Consider the following 22,294-nt stretch of genomic DNA (forward strand, 5'->3'; position numbering starts at 1 on the left):
ATATATATGTATAAGTACACGGATAGAGATATATGTACATATATATGTATAAGTACACGGATAGAGATATATGTACATATATATGTATAAGTACACGGATAGAGATATATGTACATATATATGTATAAGTACACGGATAGATATATGTACATATATATGTATAAGTACACGGATAGATATATGTACATATATATGTATAAGTACACGGATAGAGATATATGTACATATATATGTATAAGTACACGGATAGAGATATATGTACATATATATGTATAAGTACACGGATAGAGATATATGTACATATATATGTATAAGTACACGGATAGAGATATATGTACATATATATGTATAAGTACACGGATAGAGATATATGTACATATATATGTATAAGTACACGGATTACAATAAGATATATATGTACATATATATGTATAAGTACACGGATAGAGATATATGTACATATATATGTATAAGTACACGGATAGAGATATATGTACATATATATGTATAAGTACACGGATAGAGAGATATGTACATATATATGTATAAGTACACGGATAGAGATATATGTACATATATATGTATAAGTACACGGATAGAGATATATGTACATATATATGTATAAGTACACGGATAGAGATATATGTACATATATATGTATAAGTACACGGATAGAGAGATATGTACATATATATGTATAAGTACACGGATAGAGAGATATGTACATATATATGTATAAGTACACGGATAGAGATATATGTACATATATATGTATAAGTACACGGATAGAGATATATGTACATATATATGTATAAGTACACGGATTACAATAAGAGATATATGTACATATATATGTATAAGTACACGGATAGAGATATATGTACATATATATGTATAAGTACACGGATAGAGATATATGTACATATATATGTATAAGTACACGGATAGAGATATATGTACATATATATGTATAAGTACACGGATAGAGATATATGTACATATATATGTATAAGTACACGGATAGAGATATATGTACATATATATGTATAAGTACACGGATAGAGATATATGTACATATATATGTATAAGTACACGGATAGAGATATATGTACATATATATGTATAAGTACACGGATAGAGATATATGTACATATATATGTATAAGTACACGGATAGAGATATATGTACATATATATGTATAAGTACACGGATTACAATAAGAGATATATGTACATATATATGTATAAGTACACGGATAGAGATATATGTACATATATATGTATAAGTACACGGATAGAGATATATGTACATATATATGTATAAGTACACGGATAGAGATATATGTACATATATATGTATAAGTACACGGATTACAATAAGAGATATATGTACATATATATGTATAAGTACACGGATAGAGATATATGTACATATATATGTATAAGTACACGGATAGAGATATATGTACATATATATGTATAAGTACACGGATTACAATAAGAGATATATGTACATATATATGTATAAGTACACGGATAGAGATATATGTACATATATATGTATAAGTACACGGATAGAGATATATGTACATATATATGTATAAGTACACGGATAGAGATATATACATATATATGTATAAGTACACGGATAGAGATATGTACATATATATGTATAAGTACACGGATAGAGATATATGTACATATATATGTATAAGTACACGGATAGAGATATATGTACATATTTAAGCATTTAACTGTTACCAAATGGTAGTATAGAGTCGATATGAATACAATTTGGGTGACAGATAAATAGAATGCCGCCCGTTAGGGCGACATGAGATATTTATCTGTCACCCAAATTGTATTCATATCGACTGTATACTACCATTTCGTAACCGTTCAATGCTTATATTTACATTCATAAAGATTTTTTATTTACAGTAGGTTATGACGCGTTTAAATTTGCCGCTTACCCTATCACTGACGTCATCAAGTTCAAATATCTGAACTCTTCAATTTGGAGGAAATAAAGAAATAATAATAATAATAGTCCCTCATGACGTTATTAATAGCAAACACATACAGTAGTTTTTGCACAAATTTGGCTTTATTTTATATTTCATATACGTGTGTAGGTATCGTCAAATTGTTCATAATTACATAATTTCTGATTGTTTAAAATCGAAACCGTTTTTATGCGCAATGATGTACGATTAACATTTAGAAGTAATGCGGCGTTGAACGGGCATTGCACAGGACAGACTCGATTCCTCGGAAACACTTCCTATGTTTCTGGTATTGACTGGATTTACGTTATTTTCAGAAGAATAACAGCTCTTAATTCTTAATGAAAGTTGTCTTGATAGTAGGTGAAAACGATTCCAAGGATATTTCGTTCGAAACAGATTCCAGTCTAACCGGTCACATCAGGGTCGCTAACTTAGCAGACGATTTTCAACTTCACCTGGGTTCGATTTTGTAAGGTATGCCTTTGACATCAGTGAATAACCACAGAAATAAAATCCAATATACATACACAAACGGAAACCATGTCGATACTCCCGATTTTTTCACAAGATTTTTTTATATAAATATTTGACTTTTAATGTTATCGTGTCCTGTATTTTTGAAACTTCGGAAACGAGCCCCTGTGAACGTGACGACATTACAAACTTGATAATTTTATATAGATCAAGAATGGCGCCTATAGTTATTTCTTATTGACTACTTTTTTCTAACTTAAAAATTCATACTCTCATCACTTGTGACATTGCTTTTTTTCCGTTGTAGCTTCTGTAAATTAATGCTAGTATTCGAAAGTTCTCTAGACCGAAATTAACTGGCGGTCGTGTTTGACCTACAACACCTAAAACTTCCTACACTGACTGAATTACTGTTAACTATAGTATATAGTCCCATAAATACAATTCGGTAAACTAACGACACATAGACAAAAGCAACACAGAATGTAAATATATATGTATAAGTACACGGATAGAGATATATACATATATATGTATAAGTACACGGATAGAGATATATGTACATATATATGTATAAGTACACGGATAGAGATATATGTACATATATATGTATAAGTACACGGATAGAGATATATGTACATATATATGTATAAGTACACGGATAGAGATATATGTACATATATATGTATAAGTACACGGATAGAGATATATGTACATATATATGTATAAGTACACGGATAGATATATGTACATATATATGTATAAGTACACGGATAGAGATATATGTACATATATATGTATAAGTACACGGATAGAGATATATGTACATATATATGTATAAGTACACGGATAGAGATATATGTACATATATATGTATAAGTACACGGATAGAGATATATGTACATATATATGTATAAGTACACGGATAGAGATATATGTACATATATATGTATAAGTACACGGATAGAGATATATGTACATATATATGTATAAGTACACGGATAGATATATGTACATATATATGTATAAGTACACGGATAGAGATATATGTACATATATATGTATAAGTACACGGATAGATATATGTACATATATATGTATAAGTACACGGATAGATATATGTACATATATATGTATAAGTACACGGATAGAGAGATATACATATATATGTATAAGTACACGGATAGAGATATATGTACATATATATGTATAAGTACACGGATAGAGATATATGTACATATATATGTATAAGTACACGGATAGAGATATATGTACATATATATGTATAAGTACACGGATAGAGATATATGTACATATATATGTATAAGTACACGGATTACAATAAGAGATATATGTACATATATATGTATAAGTACACGGATAGAGATATATGTACATATATATGTATAAGTACACGGATAGAGATATATACATATATATGTATAAGTACACGGATTACAATAAGAGATATATGTACATATATATGTATAAGTACACGGATAGAGATATATGTACATATATATGTATAAGTACACGGATAGAGATATATGTACATATATATGTATAAGTACACGGATAGAGATATATACATATATATGTATAAGTACACGGATAGAGATATATGTACATATATATGTATAAGTACACGGATAGAGATATATGTACATATATATGTATAAGTACACGGATAGAGATATATGTACATATATATGTATAAGTACACGGATAGAGATATATGTACATATATATGTATAAGTACACGGATAGAGATATATGTACATATATATGTATAAGTACACGGATAGAGATATATGTACATATATATGTATAAGTACACGGATAGAGATATATACATATATATGTATAAGTACACGGATAGAGATATATGTACATATATATGTATAAGTACACGGATAGAGATATATGTACATATATATGTATAAGTACACGGATAGAGATATATATGTACATATATATGTATAAGTACACGGATAGAGATATATGTACATATATATGTATAAGTACACGGATAGAGATATATGTACATATATATGTATAAGTACACGGATAGAGATATATGTACATATATATGTATAAGTACACGGATAGAGATATATGTACATATATATGTATAAGTACACGGATAGAGATATATACATATATATGTATAAGTACACGGATAGAGATATATGTACATATATATGTATAAGTACACGGATAGAGATATATGTACATATATATGTATAAGTACACGGATAGAGATATATGTACATATATATGTATAAGTACACGGATTACAATAAGATATATATGTACATATATATGTATAAGTACACGGATAGAGATATATGTACATATATATGTATAAGTACACGGATAGAGATATATGTACATATATATGTATAAGTACACGGATAGAGATATATGTACATATATATGTATAAGTACACGGATAGAGATATATGTACATATATATGTATAAGTACACGGATAGAGATATATGTACATATATATGTATAAGTACACGGATAGAGATATATGTACATATATATGTATAAGTACACGGATAGAGATATATGTACATATATATGTATAAGTACACGGATACGTATTTAACCGGGAGCGATTGTCATTCTGGTAAAGTATTATTAAAATGACATTTTTTTTTGCTCTAACAAAATAACAAGTATTATGAGTTGCGAGAACTTACATGGTACGTATTATTGACCGTGAGCAGATTATCTTGATGTTAACCGAGAAACACTAGTAGTTTATTGAATATCACTGTCGGTATGCATATATATATTTAATAACCTTGACACATGCAAACACAAAAAATTTTTATAGCTGTTATCAGTTTTACAAACTATGGATGGACATAGGTGTCATAATGAAACAATGGATTTAGGTCGTGTATATGTATTGGTCGAGGACTACTTCAACCTTTCTCTGTACATCTTTCTCTGTTCTTTGTGGGGCCGCGGTGGCCGAGTGGTTAAGGTGTCCCGACACTTTATCACTAGCCCTCCACCACTGGGTTGCGAGTTCGAAACCTACGTGGGGCAGTTGCTAGGTACTGACCGTAGGCCGGTGGTTTTTCTCCGGGTACTCCGGCTTTCCTCAACCTCCAAAACCTGGCACGTCCTTAAATGACCCTGGCTGTTAATAGGACGTTAAAAAAAAAAACCCAAACAAATCTCTGTACAAGACTCACATTCCGCCGATAAATTAGTTTTGTGGTACTGGCGATATGATGAGGCGGCGAGAAGGTTACGTGTTGATATTGCCGAACCTGTTACCTAGATTATGATCATGTCTGATGACACGGTCGTTATCTGTTAAAACTGTCGTGTAGATATAGTGATATCTCCTGTCCGATAAAGTATATATGGTAAAGAAGTAATTCTAACAGTGTGGACAATGAGATATGTCAAATTTTCGAGGCAATCCGACCCTTTATCAAGACGCGGGGAATACAAATATAATCACATGATGTATAAACAGTACTAGAAAATACAATGGGTACTAACGACAATAGACAATGACAAGAATGTAAATATAAGTATAAGACCCGGTAGAGATATAAATTTATGATAATTACAGGATAGAGATATTGTAAAATTATGTATAGACCGGAAGAGATATATGTACTTAAAAAGAAAGTACACGGATAGAGATATATGTACATAATTTTGTATAAATAACCCGGGTTTGAGAAAATTTTCTATTATGTATAGTACAGGATAGAGATTTGTACTATATAGTATAAGTACACGGAAGAATATGTAATATTGTAAGTACACGGATAGGAAAGTACAAATAGTATAAAACAGGATAGGATTATGAATATTGTATAAGTAACGGATAGAAAAATTTTGCATAAATGTATAAGTACACGGATTTTGAGATAATGTACTAAATTATAAGACCACGGAAGAGATATTGTAATATATATTAAGTACACGGAAAAGGGTATTGTCTTATAGTATAAAAATAACGGATAGATAAGGGACTATTTTTATAAGTACCGGATAGAAATATGTTTAAATTATGTATAAGTAAAACGGATAGAAAATTTTTTTTGTAGAAGACTATATATGTAAAGTACACGGATAGAATAACAATTTTTGTATAAGTACACGGATAGAAATATTTCATTTATTAAAGTACAGGAAAGATTATTAATATATATGAAAGTCACGGATAGAGATTATTACAATATAGGATAAGTACAGGATGAGAAATTTTAATATATGTTTGTACAGGTTTTAAAAGATATTTACATATTTATTTTGTAAAGGATAAAAAATAAAAAAAGGGAGATATAACATTATTGTATAAGTACCGGAAAAAAGAGATAATGTACATATAATTTTATAAGTACACGGATAGAGATAATTTCATATATATGTTAAGAAAAACAAAGGATAAATAAGGATAGGTTTTCCATATATGTATAAGTAACGGAAGAGATTAAGCAATTAAAGATTTAAATACCGGATGGGATATATGTACAATATTGATAAGTCAGGATGAAAAAATTAATTATAGTAAGTAACGGAAAAAGAATATGACATATATGTATAAGAAAGGATTTTGGTATATTAATAATAGATAAGTTTCACGGATAGAGATATTGTAATTTTAAAGTATAAGTACACGGATAGAGATATTAAAATATATGTATAAGTACCGGGATGAGATATATGTAAAATATATATGATAATAAAGGGAGAATATGTTTCATTTATGTTAAGTACACGGGTAGAGATATTACATATATAGTATAAGTCACGGAAAAGAAAATGTAATATATAGTATAAGAAACCCGGGTAGGATATATTCATTATTGATAATACAGGAAAAGAATATGTAATATATATGTATAAGTACACGGTAGAGATTATGTACATTAATGTTAATCCGGATAGAGATATTTACTATAATGTATAGTCACGGATTTGGATAATGTTACATTATAGTAAAGTACCGGTAGAGATATTGAATATATATGTTAAGTACAGGTAGAGATATTAATATTTGTAAGTTTAAAGGATAAAAAGATATATTACATATATATGTTAAATACACGGATGAGATATAGGGGCATATATTGGATAAGTACACGGTTAAAAGATATGACATATTAGTTAAGAACGGATAGAATTAGTACTATTATGTTAAATCACGGTAGAGATATAGTAAAAATAGATAAGTACCGGGGAAAATATATGAATATAAGTTAAGTACAGGAAGAGATAATGTAAAAATTTATGTATAAGTACAGGAAAGAGATATATGCATATTTTTATAAGTACACGGTAAATTTAGGGACATTATTTGGGAAAGTTTAAAAAAAAGATTTTTTTTGTCTAAAAATAAAAGATTTTAATGCCTTTCTTTTATTATTAAGTCAGAAAGATTTAACGGAAAACATGTATTATGGAAATTTATAAATAATTTTTTTTGCCTCAAAAAAAAAAATTTTTATTAGGTTTACATTTTAAAAATATATGGGGCCGGGGGAAAAAAACCCGGGGTTACGATTTAGGGACACTAATTTTTTTACTCTTCTTTTTTTTCCGCTGGGCCAGTTTAAGGTGTACATTTTCACTAGGGACCCGGGGGGCAAATTGAAACCATGGGGGTTTAGGGATAGTGGGGTGGGTTTTTGGGTAGGCTTTTTTCAACCTTGGCACTCCTTTGGGGCCCGGGGTTTTGGAGTTAAAAAAAAACCCAAAAACTGTAAAAACACTGCCTAAAATTTTGGGTTGGGGATTGATACGGGGGGGAGGGTTTTAGGAACTGACCGTAGCGGGGTTTCCGGGTTTTCGTAAAAACGTCGTTTTTAGATAAGTGATTTTTCCGGGTCCGATAAAGGGTTTTTATTGGTTTTAAAGAAAAGTTAAAATTTTAACAGTTTTTTGGACAAAAAAAAATCCGATATGGGCTAAGTAAATTACAAAAAGTATAGTACAATGTATTACACCGAAGATTGTCTTTATGTTAAGAAAATGACATTTTTTCTTAAAAATAAAAAGGGTATATGTAATTAATGTACATTAACGTGAGCTTTAAAGAACTTTATGTTAACGAGTATATATAGTATTTACGAAAGAAAAAAAATTTTCGGTATGCATATAGTAATATAATAAAGAAAAAATTTTTAAGATATTCATTTTTAAACTAAGTTTTGGGCCCGGGTACCATTTAGGGCCGAATGTTTTACACCACTTTTAAAACTCTCTTTTTTGGGGGCCCCCTTTTTGTTCCCCTTTATAATCAAAGGGTTGGATTTTTAAAAACCCACATTTTCGCCTTCCGGTTTTTGGGACTGGTTTCTACCCAAACTTGGCAGTTAATGCCGGTTTTGGGCGTAAAAAAACCCCAAAATTGTAAAGAAAAAAAAATTAGTTTTTTTCGAAATATTTTGAGGGGAGGGGAAATTACCTTTAACGTTATATTCCGATACAGGGTAGTAAAACGTCTTGTAGTTGGAATCCCCTGTGGGAAAGTTTAAGTAAAGAAGCTTTTTTCGTAATTCGGACAAGATTTAAATTTCGGGCCAAATCAACATTATTTAGACTTTCGAAAAGGGATAAAATATTAACGGGAAATATTAATAAAAACCAGACTCTTGCATAAGGGGAAATAAGTTTGTTTAGGTTTTTTTTAAAACTGACTCTGAAAGACAAAGTAATTTAGTATGTACACAAGAATGCCATGGCTGCATAAGACGAAAGAAGAAGTTTCAAAATATCACCATATTGGGAAAATGTAAATAGGTGGTTAATGCCTAGTGTTAGATGTGAAATTTCGAATATTACTAGTTGGGGTTAAAACTGATTGCATAAGGGTTTTTGTAAGAAAGTTTTAAATTTTGGAGAATTTCAAAATTATTGCTGTAAAAGCTAATGAGTAAAAAAACAGTATTGAAAACCAAAAAGGATAAAATTTGTAGGGTAGAAGAGTGGAAGTATTGTAAAAGGGTGGCAATGTATTAAGTAATTTTTGGGTTTAAGTTTATTTGTATTGGTGTTGGTATTGTTTGTAAGAAAGTTGGTAAAAGGTATGTGTAAGGTGTGGTATAATGTATTGTAAGTGGTGTGTATAATATTTAGTAAGTCGGGTAATGAATTATAAGTTTTATGTTTTACGTAGGGTGGATAATATGTAAGAAAGGGTGGTTATATTGAAAGTAAGTTGATAAGTATTTTTTGGGTGGTGGGGTTTATGTTTGAAAGGGGTTTTTGTGTAGTATTGGTAAGTTTGTAAGAAAGTGGTCTATTTTTTAAAAGTAGGTTTGGTTAATTTTTATAGGGTTTGTTAGATTTTTAATAAGGTTGGTTACTGTCTTGAATGGTAGGGGTTTATTTTGTAGAAAGGTGGTTAATGATTGTATAGGGGGGTTTAAAGAAAGTAATTGTCATGGGTCCAACGGGGGGTGGGGTTGTTGGTTGTGGGGTGGGATTGGGTAAATGTTGGTAAGGGTGGGTTGTTTGAATGGTGTGGTTGTCGTGTGGTTGGTATTGTTTGTGTGGGTGGTTGGTTGGGGGGTGTGGTTTGTTTTTGTGGTGTGGTTTTTTGTGTGGTTAAAACCCTTGTTCTTGGATTATTATTGTTGGGTGGGGGTTTGTTTTCCCCGGTGTGGTTTTTTGGGTGGGTGTGGTTGTTTGGTGGTGTGGTTCGTTGGTCGTGGTGGGGGCCCCTTTGGGGGGTGTGGTTTTGGGGTGTTTGGGGGTTTGTTGTGTGGTGGTCTTGTTTGTTGGTTTTTAAAGAAAAGGGGGTGGTAGGGGTGGTGTTGTGTGGGGGTTTGTTTGTGAGTGTGGTTGGATGTGGGTGTGGTTTGTTGTGTGGTGTGGTTGGGGGTTTGGGGTGGTCTTTTTTGGTCCGGTGTGGTCACTTTGCAGGGTTGGTCCTTCTAGTAAGTTGGTTATTTTGGTAGTTGGTATACTGTATTAATGGGGTGGTTTTCCCGAAGTCTTGGCCCTTTTTGGGTTTTGTTGTTTGTGTGTTGGTTTGTTGTCCGTGGGTGTGGTTTGTTTGTGTGGTGTGGTTTGTTTGTGTCGGTTGGTTTGTTGTGTGGTGTGGTTGTTTGTCAGTGGTGTGGTTTTGTTTGTGTGGTGGGGTTTAAATTTGTGGGTGGTTTCTGTGTGGTGGGGTTGTTTGTAGTGGTTGGGTTGTTTGTAGCGGTGTGGTTTGTTTGTGTAGGGTGTGGTCTTTTTGTGTGTGTGGTTTTTTGTTGGTGTGGTTTGTTTGTGTGGTGTGGTTCTGTCTTGTGTGGTTTGGTTATTTGTGTGGGTTTTGGTTTTGGGGTGGTTTGTTTGTGTGGTGTGGTTTGTCTTGTGTGGTGTGGTTTGTTTGTAGTGGTTTTGGGTATTTTTGAAATGGTGTGGTTATTGTTGTCGTAGTGTGGTTTGTTTGTGTACGGTGGGGGTTTTTTTGTGGTGTGGGTTTTTTTGTGGGTGTGGTTTGTTTGTGTGGTGGGGGTTGTTTGTGTGGTTTGGTTCAGTTTGTAGTGGTGTGGTTTGTTGGGTTTGTGGTGGTTTGTTGTGTGGTGGGGTTTGTTTGGTGGTGGGGGTTTGTTTGTGGGTGTTTTAATGTCTTGTGTGGTTGTGTCTTGTTTGTGTGGTGTGGTATTTTGTTGGTGTGGTATTTGTGTGGTTTTAGTTTGTGTGGTTTTCCCATATCTTGGGTTTTTTTTGTCCGGTGGCTCCTGTTTGTAGTGGTGTGGTTTTTGGTGTTGTGGTATTGTTTGTGTGGTGTGGTTTGTTTGTCGTAGGTGTGGTTTGTTTGAAAAGGTGGGTGGGTATTGTTGTAGTAGGTTTTGGTATTGTTTGTAGTACGGTGTGGTTTTAATGTTTTAGAGGTGTGGTATATGTTTGTAGTAGGTTGGTTATTGTTTGTTGGTTGGTATATGTTTGTATAAGGTGTGGTTTTGTTGTAGTGGTGTGGTTTTGTTGTAAGTGGTGTGGTTTGTTTTTGTAAGGTGTGGTTTGTTTGTTTGGTGTGGTTAATGTTTGTAAGTAAGGTGGTTAGTATTGTAGTGGTGTGGTTATGTATGTAAAAAGGTGTGGTTATGTTTGTAGTGGTTGGTATGTTTTTTGTGGTGTGGTTAATGTTTGTGTGGTGGGGTTAATTTTGTAGTAGGGTGGGTTCTGATTGTAGTAGGTGGGTATACGTTTGTAAAGGTGGGTAAGTTGTAGTAAGGTGGGTTTGTTTGTAGTGGTGTGGTTATTTGTAAGTGGGGGTTTTTGTGTGTTGGTGTGGTTGTTTGGTGGTGTGGTATTGGTGAAGGGTTGTGTGTCCGTTGTGTATGGGTTGTGGTTGTGTGTGGGGTTATAGTTTTTTAAAAAGTGTGGTTTGTTTGTCGTGGTGTTTTAAATGTATTGAAAGAAGGTGTGGTTTGTTGTTTTGGGTGGGTCTGTTTGTGTGGGGTGGTTTGTTTGTTAGGTGGGTTTGTTTGCCTGAAAGGTTTTGGTTTGTTTGTGTGGTTGGGTTTTTGTGTGGTTTTTCCCCCCGGGTTGTTGTGTGGTGGGCCCTGTTTGGTAGGTGTGGTTTGTTTGTGTAGTGGTTTTTATGTTTGTTGGTGGTTGGTTTTTGTTGGTGTTGAGTGTTGGTTGTATTGTGTGGTGTGGCCCTTGTATTGTGGGTGTGGTTTGTTGTTCGGTGTGGTTTGTTTTAGTGGTGTGGTTTGTTTGTGTGGTGTGGTTTGTTTTTGTAGGGTGGCTTGTCGTGTGGGTGTTATGTTTGTGTCGGTGGGGTTTTAATTATTCTGTGGTTTGTTTTTTGTGGTGTGGTTATGTTTGTGTGGTGTGGTTAATTTTGTGTAAGGTTGGTCCTGTTTGTGAAGGTTGTTTGTATTGTCGTGGTGTGTCTATTTTGTGTGGTGTGGTTTGTTTTGTGTGTGTGTGTATTGTTTTCGTGGTTTTTGGGTTGTTTGTGTGGTGTGTTTGTTTGTGTGGTGTTGGTTTGTTTGTTTTTGGTGTGGTTTGGGTTTTTTTTGTGTGGTTGTTTGTGGGGGGTCTTTTGTTTGTGTGGGGTGGTTTGGGTTTGTAGTGGTTGTTTGTTTGTAAGTGTGTAAATGTTTGTAATTTGGTTGGTATTGTTTGTGTGGTTGGTATTGTTTGTGTGGTGTGGTTATGTTTGTAGTGGTGTGGTTGTATTTTTGTGGTTGTGTGTATATGTTTGTGTGGGTGTCTTGTTTGTGTAGGTTTGTGTTTTTGTTGGTTGGGTGTTTATTGTGTGTTGTGTATTTGTAGTAAGGTGTGGTATAATGTTTGTAAGTAAGGTGTGGTATAATGTTTGTAAGTAAGGTGTGGTATAATGTTGTAAGTAAGGTGTGGTATAATGTATTGTAAGTAAGGTGTGGTATAATGTATTGTAAGTAAGGTGTGGTATAATGTATTGTAAGTAAGGTGTGGGTATAATGTTTGTAAGTAAGGTGTGGTATAACTGCTATTGTAATTAGTTGTTGGGTGTTTGTTGAAAGTAAGGTGTGTTTGTTTTAGGTGTGGTTTTGTGAAAGGTTTGGGGGTAATGTTGATGTTTTGGTTTTTTGGTGTGGTTCTGTTTGTAGTCCGGTGGTCTATGTTTGTAGTGGGTTTGGTTTTGTTTGTGTAAGGTGTGGTTCCTGTTTGTAAGTAGTGGGTTTTTTTGTATAAGTGTGTGGAATGTTGAAAAGGTGTGGTTTAATGTTTGTAAGAGGTGGGTTGTCTATGTGTAAGGTGTGGTAAGGTTTTGTGTTGGTTTGTTTTGTATTTAGGTGTTTGTTTTGTGTGGGGTGGTGTTTTTGTTTGGTTGTGGTATGTGTTTGTTGTGGTGTGTTTTGTTTGTGTGGTGTGGTTATTTTTGGTGGTGGGTATGTTTGTGTGGTGTGGTTTTGTTTTGTGTGGTGTGGTATTGTTTGTAGTGGTGTGTTTGTTTTTGGGTGGGTTTGTTGGTGGTGTGGTTTGTTTTGTGGTGTGGTATAATGTATTGTAAGTAAGGTGTGGTATAATGTATTGTAAGTAAGGTGTGGTATAATGTATTGTAAGTAAGGTGTGGTATAATGTATTGTAAGTAAGGTGTGGTATAATGTATTGTAAGTAAGGTGTGGTATAATGTATTGTAAGTAAGGTGTGGTATAATGTATTGTAAGTAAGGGTGTGGTATAATGTATTGTAAGTAAGGTGTGGTATAATGTTTGTAAGTAAGGTGTGGTATAATGTATTGTAAGTAAGGTGTGGTATAATGTATTGTAAGTAAGGTGTGGTATAATGTTTGTAAGTAAGGTGTGGTATAATGTATTGTAAGTAAGGTGTGGTATAATGTATTGTAAGTAAGGTGTGGTATAATGTATTGTAAGTAAGGTGTGGTATAATGTATTGTAAGTAAGGTGTGGTATAATGTTTGTAAGTAAGGTGTGGTATAATGTTTGTAAGTAAGGTGTGGTATAATGTATTGTAAGTAAGGTGTGGTATAATGTTTGTAGAAAGGGTGTGGATAATGTATTGTAAGTAGGTGTGGTATAATGTTTTGGTAGTAAGGGGTATTTTTGAAAGGTTGGTTAATGTTTGTAAGTAGGTGTGGTATAATTTTTGGGTAAGTACGGTGTGGTTATGTTTGTAAGTGGTGTGGTTTGTTTGTAAGTGGTGGGGTTTAATGTTTGTAGTAGGTGTTTAAGTTTGTGTAGGTGTGGTTTGTTTGTAGTAGGTGTGGTTATTGTTGTTGGTGTTGGTTTGTTTGTTCGGTGTGGTTGGTTTTTGGGTGTGTTTTTGTTTGGGTGGTTCGGGTTTGTGTAAGGTTGTGGTTTTTTTGTGTAGGTGTGGTTTGTTTGTCGTGGTGTGGTTTTTTGTGTGGTGTGGTTATGTTTGGTGGTGTGGTTTGTTTGTGTGGTGTGGTTTGTTTGTGTGGGTGGTATTTGTTTTTAAAGTGGTGGTTTATTGTTTGTAGTGGTGTGGTATTGTTTGGTGTGGTTTTGGTTTGTTTGTGTGGTGGGTTTGATTTTTTGTGAAAGGTTGGTGGGTGTTTGGTGGTGTGGTCTTGTTTGTGTAGTGTTTTGTTTGTTCGGTGTGTCTTGTTTGTGGTTTGGGTTTGTTTGTGTGGTGTGGTTTGTTTTTTTGGGGTGGTATTGTTGTGTGGTTGTTTGTTTGAAGTAGGTGTGGTTTGTTTGTGTAGGTGTGGTTTGTTAGTTGGTGTGTTTTTTGTTGTGGTTGTTTGTTTGTTGGTGTGGTATTGTTGTGTGGTTGGTTGATGTAGTGGTGTGGTTGTTTGTGTGGTTGTGGTTTTTGTTTTGTGGTGTGGTTTGTTTGTCGTGGTGTTTTTTGGGTGGGTAAGTGTGTGGGTGTTTTGTGTGCGGTGTGGTTATGTTTGTAGTAGGTGGGGTTTATATGTTTAGGGTGTGGTTAGTTGTAGTGGTGGTTGATTTTTGCTGTGGTTAGTTGTAAGTAAGGTGTGGTAATGATGTAAGTAGGTGTGGTTGTGTAGTGGTCGTGATAAGTTTTGTAGTGTGTAATTGTTTTGTGGTGGTTATGTATTGTAATAAGGTGTGGTATAATGTTTGTAAGTAAGGTGTGGTATGGTTGTAGTAAGGTGTGGTCTAATGTTGTATTAGGTGTGGTATAATGTTTGTAAGTGGTGTGGTTCTTTTTGTGGTGGGTTTGGTGTTTGTTTTTAATTGTGTGGTGTGGTTATGTTTGTGTAGGGTGGGGTTTCCCTGTTTGTAGTGTGGGTTTGTTTGTATTGGTGTCGTCTTGTTGTGGTTGTTGGTTTTGGTAGTGGTTTCCCTATTTTTTTGGGTGTGGTTTTGTTTTTGGTGTGGTCTTTTTTGGTGTGGTTTGTTGTGTCCGGTGTGGTTTTTGTCGTCGGTTGGTCTCCGTTTTGTGTCCGGGTTGGTCATGTTTTTTGTGGGGTCCCTTTGGTGTGTGTGGTTTGTCTTGTGTGGGTGTGGTTATGTTTGTGTGGTTGGTTTGTATTGTGTGGTTGGTTTGTTTGTGTAGGTTGGTTTGTTGTAGTCGGTTGGTTTGTTTGTGTCGGTGTGGTTTGTTTGTCGTGGTATGGTTTGTTGTCGTGTTGGTTTGTTGTGTGGTGTGGTTTGTTGTGTGGGTTATTTTGTTTTTGGTGTGGTTTGTTTGTGTGGTTGTTGTGTTGTGTGGTTTGTATTGTGTGGTTTGGTTTTTTGTCGTGGTGTGTTTGTTTGTCGTGGTTGGTTTTTGTGTGGGGGGGTTTTTTGTTGGTTGTGGTTCTCTTTGTCGTATTGGTTGGTTTTTTTTGGTGTGTGTTCTGTTTGTGTGGTCTGGTATTGTTTTAAAGGTGTGGTATAATTATGTAGTGGTGTGGTTTGTATTGTAGTAGGTTTGTGGTTATGTTTTGTCGTGGTGTGGTTTATGTTTGTGTGGTGTGGTAATTTTTGTAAGTAGGTGTGGTCTATGTTTGTTGGTGTGGGTTTGTATTGTTGGTGTGGTTTGAGTAGGTGTAGTATAATGTTTGTAAGAAGGGCGTGGTTTCTAATTTCGTTTCTAATTCAATAAAATGTATCTTTGAGTCTAGAATAGAATAACACATCTATTGATCAGAGTTTTACCACTAAAGTAGATAATGATATATTTGATGTCAGATCCTGTCGGTCCATAGAATGTAAAATTATCCGCAGATTTTTGATGCCAGCCTTTGTTGCGCCTTGCTGAACACTATCATCTGTACGCACTAACAGGAATAATAGCCTCAGACACGGTATACGTTGTTTAGTAAAAGCTGAAGCGTGGCCCATATCACCAGGGGTCGTAATATAGAGGTACATTGTAGTGACTCGGACAGGGATTAGTAACTATACTGGGGAGGGGTGGACTGTACTTAGTCTACCTGAGGAGACAAATCAAGAGCTACCTCCTACCTACATACTTACCTGAGAATAAAATTAAGATGTAATACAAATAAGTACGTTATAAAACATCTGTAGTGACACATAGCATGTGTAGAAAATATGTACACCTGGAAACAACCCCCCCCCCCCCCCCCCCCCAACCAAAATTTGCCAAGTGATCATTTTTCGCAAGAATTAAAACAAAGCATTCCATCAATAGATAGCACTGTAAATCATAAATTGAGTATAGATATTTATAAAAAGATACCGGGGCGGTTTGATACTTTACCATAACACATATACATATATGTACATGTATATATAGCAATAGCGGGAGTATGGAATAGGTCTCATTTTATAGACAATGGCTATAGTTGTCGATTTCAACAGGTAGTGAAATGGTACATCCTAGCAATGACATCTAAAGGTGATGTTTATGTAACAATAACATAAAGAATTGTTTCTGTTTCTCATATGGGGTAATATTTCACTCATTTCTTCTATCAAACATCTTTCTTTTCCCAGCCTCCCTTACAGTCTTCAGTCGTTTCCATTGCCACTTTCTCTCTGTATAGTCCCTCGCCTTTTTTCCTTTGTTACGTAAATCCTAAACAGTTTATCATGAGAAAAAAAATTCGGATTTAAAAAATAAGTAGATATGTAATTATATTGTTATATCTATATCGTCTATTGTACCCGTATTAGTAGATATGTAATTGAAAGATTATACTTTAAAGTAAATTAATTACGTACCAAATGTAATTGCCTGTATGTTTCACCCGGCGGACAGACATGTGTGTAACTACTTTAATGGAATCGCCGAACTTGTTTCACGTTCACGGCCAGTTAAATGTGTTAATGTAGCCTGTTGTATTTGAAGTTGTAGGGAATTCATTTGCAAACAATATACTAAATATGTAAAATAGAACTGTGTATAGCCGAATACCGTTGACTTTTCGTATTAAATATGTAAAATAGAACCGTATATGGCCGAATACCGTTGCTTTATGTAAAATAGAACAGTATCCTGCCGACTACTGTTGATTTTTTCTTCCCTTTTACTGTTTGACTGTATAAAGGGAAACATTAGGAAACAGAAGAGATCAGATACCAAATTTAGTCGTCCCTTACTAATTATCTCACGCCCTATCTTCAGGGAAAGATTGGTCAAGAGTTGCTGCACTTGAATAAGTAAAGAAATGTAAGAAATAAATTAAAATATACATGTATTCTATTTTTAGTATTTCTTCATTCATGCGATCTACAGACAGAGGAGAGCGATGACGAGAGGCCATGTTCCCGCCGTCTCCTCGGACAAGTGTCTCCTCAGCATCCCCGTCGGGTACCCCATCAAGTTTAGACACGTGGAGAGTCGAACAAAAGGTAGAGTTATCTTTCCTTGTCCACTGTATTTTAAGTACACTTTGATTCGCGGCTCTATAACTTAATATATATGTGATAAATTCCTTTGTTCTAAAACATAAGCTTTGTCAGATTTTATAAAGTATGTACGTATATGACATTTTATAAAATATGTACGTGTATCACATTTGATGAAGAATGTACGTGTATCACATTTGATGAAGAATGTACGTGTATCACATTTGATGAAGAATGTACGTGTATCACATTTGATGAAGTATGTATACGTTTTTAAAATTTTGTAACGTATGTATTATATCACATTTTATAAAATGCAAATGTATGTACGTGTATCACATTTTATAACGTACGTACGTGTATCACATTTTATAACGTACGTACGTGTATCACATTTTATAACCTACGTACGTGTATCACATTTTATAACCTACGTACGTGTATCACATTTTATAACGTACGTACGTGTATCACATTTTATAACCTATGTACGTGTATCACATTTTATAACCTACGTACGTGTATCACATTTTATAACGTACGTACGTGTATCACATTTTATAACGTACGTACGTGTATCACATTTTATAACGTATGTACGTGTATCACATTTTATAACGTACGTACGTGTATCACATTTTATAACCTATGTACGTGTATCACATTTTATAACGTATGTACGTGTATCACATTTCATTCATAAAATGCACTTTATTTTCAAAAATTATTTAATGAAATTAAAAACTTCAAAACGTTTCAAGTTAGTAACTGTCTACATTTCGATTGAAAAAGTCAACAAAAAAATAACCGGTAAGAGTTATCTCGCAATTCCACAATCTCAGGATCTGTCGACGAGGTTGACAGAGCGAGATCACAAGGTAGTGAAATAGCTCTAACCAGTGACTTATATACTAACAGGTCTCTGCTCTAACCAGTGACTTATATACTAACAGGTCTCTGCTCTAACCAGCTACCGTAACATTCTTTGTTTTTTTTGTTTGATTTTTGTTTGTTATTACAGTTGGACCAGAGGACTTTATGTGGTCTCTCCTCCGGAAACTGGACCCACCGTTCCAAGTACAAATGTCTCGGACAGACCGTCGACGTTTGTCCGTTGGACCAGTTTCCACGTCGACATCTAATATTTCAAACCTTCTAGTGACGGGGAAATACAAGGAGATTTACCTTCTCGGAAATCTTTTAAATCATGGTGACGTATAATTTCAGCCATTATGAAACAAAATAAAAATAAAATTAAGAAAAAAATAGTGAACAAAGACAGGATGACAATGAAAGAAAAAGTCTATTCTCTCAGGACAGTATGATTTATTACTGTATGAACGCCATTGCATTTATATTGATATGAATCATCAGGAATCCATATCAAATATAAAAGTTATATACGTTCCAAAAATAGTGCCGTAAGTTGTGAATTTGAGGTATCAGTTGGAGAAAATGTAATATGAGATGATTAGTTTAAAGTTATATTTAAAACATAGGTACGGGCTCTCTTTACTACCGGAACGTGACGGCTATCCCGCTGTACGTGCCCGAGGTCAAGGTCAGAGTCGTAGATGGCTTTTCTGTGGGAATGAAAGGAGACTGGACGATGTACATAGATGAACTTTATGCATTTGCTCTACAGGAAATTGACCTACATGGAACCCATGGAAACATGGGTAAATAAAGAAAATATATTGTATCTAGGAGTATTTAAAAATGATTTTTACATTATTTAAATATTTTGATAACTTTTTAGAGAAGGCGGATATTATTTTTTTTCTAGTGTAAAACTATTTGATAAAAGATTTAATACTACTCTAAAATATGTGTTCTCTATTCATATTTAAGTTTTGTTATTCATGTCAGGAAAATAAAAAACAAACAAACAAAAACAAAAAACATGTCCATGATTATCACCTACATTTATCAAATGTAATGAATGATAGTATAGTATTGCATGTTTTATATTCCAGACATTTCTGTTTTTATGGACAAAAAGGAATCGTTTGAAACGCCTCGAATGTGCGAGTTCCTAGTTCCGGACCGTTACCTATCGCTTCAGTGGCCCGAGGAAAAATCCGCAGTTCCCAACCCCCAGCAATTCCAGCCTTCGCTAAAGGAAGATAAACATAGGTACTCCGAGTTTCCAACGACTAAAGCTGCCGACAACAAAAGACGACCAGCCGACAAGCCGTCACAGACAACGACAGGGGAAGGTGATGACGTCATTCACGTATTCAGTCAAGATTACACACCCTTAGACGAAATACGGGACATGAAGAGACCTGTTCCGGAGCCCAGACAGAGGAATCAGCCGACGGCTCCACCTGAGGATGAACTCGTACCTCCGTTACCTCCAAGGAACCGAGGTGGTTTAGACGTTGTAAAAGGGACATCTAATGTGTACGTACGATCACAACCTGACCAGGACGAGTTTGATGGTGAGAGGAAAGCTCAGCGGAGGGGAGCGGAGTCCATGCCACATTACGAGAAAAATAAAACAGTGCTTCAAAGACAGTTGTCTAAAGAACTTTTGAAAATGTGTGAAAAGAGGAAAAATGTTGATGTTGAAGGCAAGACACCTGGCGAGTTCACTGAACCTGATATCGATTACGATTATTTACCCTCCAAGTGTGAAGGAGAAACAGACAACAAGTGTAACGACGGAAAACATGGAAACGGTGAGTACTACGTCACACACCGGAAGCGGAAGGACCAAGATAAACGGCCTGATCAAAGCAAGGCGACCTTTGACCCCCATATGCCCTTAGCCGAAATGACAATTGATGGTGTAGCGCAAGTGTTGGGAAGACTTAACCTGTATAAATACGAGGCAGATTTTAGGTCTCAGCAGATCGACGGATTCATGCTAATGAAACTTACAGATGATACACTTCAAAGTTCCTTCGGTTTTACAGTTCTCGAATCGCTTCGCTTAATGAACTTCATCCTGCACAAACATCTGCCGAGGATGCAGTGAAATACGACTAGTACTCTAAACAAACGAAAACATTGTTTTATAAAAATGCGTGAACATTCTAGTTACAAATTATTTTGAAATAAACTTGGACGCACGAACTTATACCACGGTGCTAAGGATTTCGAATCATAGTTAAATAAGATAATTATGAACACATGTCCTAAATTCATACAGGCATCTAACTGACTGTGGCCGTAATGATAAACAAAAGGAGGCTGGGGATACAGCCAAGATAGTGGTTGTTATATATACAATACACGTGAACCATACAGTGTGTTAATTATGGTGCAAGGGAGGTAACTCCGTAATTACAACATGTGTGTTATGTTAGGAACTCTCCAGGAAGGAGACAAGAAGGTAGAATGGAATAAATATGACAGTCAATCCAAACAACATGTGTGTAAATCCTCCACACAAGCGAGCCCCACATAACTAACCCATAACATGGTGATCCTGGTGTATTGTAACACTGTCAGGGTCACAGAGGGTCTTGGACGGATAATCTACTTCCTTCAATGACAACGTCATAATGTATTATCAACAATCAGATCATAAAATGGCATAATGAAATTCTTTGACCGACAACCCTCCTCTTGTATTCCAGCAGGAATGTTGGGTCTGAGACAAGTCTACAATTGTCCGTCGTTATTCTAACGGACGTTTGATAACAAGAAGACAGTTTACATAGTCTCACAATCGTCCACCTACACAGATTTCTTATAACATGATTTATTTTCTTGTGTTAAAAAGAACATCACTGTCATAACACCACATCGTATTCCTGGTACAAGTGACTTTATTATACGTCGATCATGGTCATACAAACGCTTAGCATAGTAGGACAGTATTGCTATAGTATACAAACATGTGAGTGACTTCCGTTATACTAATTGACCTACAGTATGGACAATAGCGACAATTACCGACTGGTAAAATACATACATGACAATCACTGTGGTTGTCGGGGGAAATGCGCAAGTAAGGCAGTGTCAACAGGCGCGTAGCCAGATGTACGCCAGTACGCCCAGGCTTCCACATCATTTGTCAAGATACATTTTTTTTCATTTAATTATTTAAAGAATTTATTAATTTAATAATATCACATTAAACTATTGATATTCCTGTGGATGAGTTTCCTGTCAAACTCTACGTGAACATGCAAGGTAGGCCTATTTATCGGTGTCTAGATTATATAACTACATGGCCAGCGTCCGACTAATTATTGTAATCAAGGAACTTTAATTAAATGTATCCGAATGTCTCAAGGTGTCTAGAGATGTTTCTATGTGTGCCTATTACGTCTGCGACTGCGGAACATTGACATCAACCATGGACGGAGAATGAATGTCCTCTCTGGCATTGCTAGATTTAGACACAGTGGTAACCATGTTTGATTTACAACATATCACAAAACATCACTAGCGAGTCCTAGAATGACGATACAACTGTATGATGTCCCAAACATCACTGACGAGTCCTAGAAGGACGATACAGTTGAATGGTGTCTCTAACATCACTGAAGAGTCCTAGAAGGACGAAACAGCTGTATGGTGTCCCTAACATCACTGACGAGTCCTAGAAGGACGATACAGTTGTATGGTGTCTC

The 22,294-nt window shown here is 34.8% G+C and overlaps 1 protein-coding gene across 1 annotated transcript in view; it reads left to right on the forward strand.

The window, feature by feature from the left end:
• The window catches only part of LOC117317022, a 30,150-nt gene extending 8,460 nt beyond the window's left edge, over nt 1-21,690 (forward strand). Inside the window, exons 2-5 of the mRNA XM_033871804.1 lie at nt 17,567-17,708; nt 18,727-18,915; nt 19,205-19,384; nt 19,682-21,690. Of these exons, the coding sequence (XP_033727695.1) occupies nt 17,567-17,708; nt 18,727-18,915; nt 19,205-19,384; nt 19,682-20,688 (1,518 nt within the window). The 3' untranslated portion in view covers nt 20,689-21,690. The remainder of the gene's footprint in view (nt 1-17,566; nt 17,709-18,726; nt 18,916-19,204; nt 19,385-19,681) is intronic.
• Nucleotides 21,691-22,294: the final 604 nt, after the last annotated feature.

Source organism: Pecten maximus, chromosome 18, assembly GCF_902652985.1.
Source record: "Pecten maximus chromosome 18, xPecMax1.1, whole genome shotgun sequence".
NCBI lineage: Eukaryota > Metazoa > Mollusca > Bivalvia > Pectinida > Pectinidae > Pecten > Pecten maximus.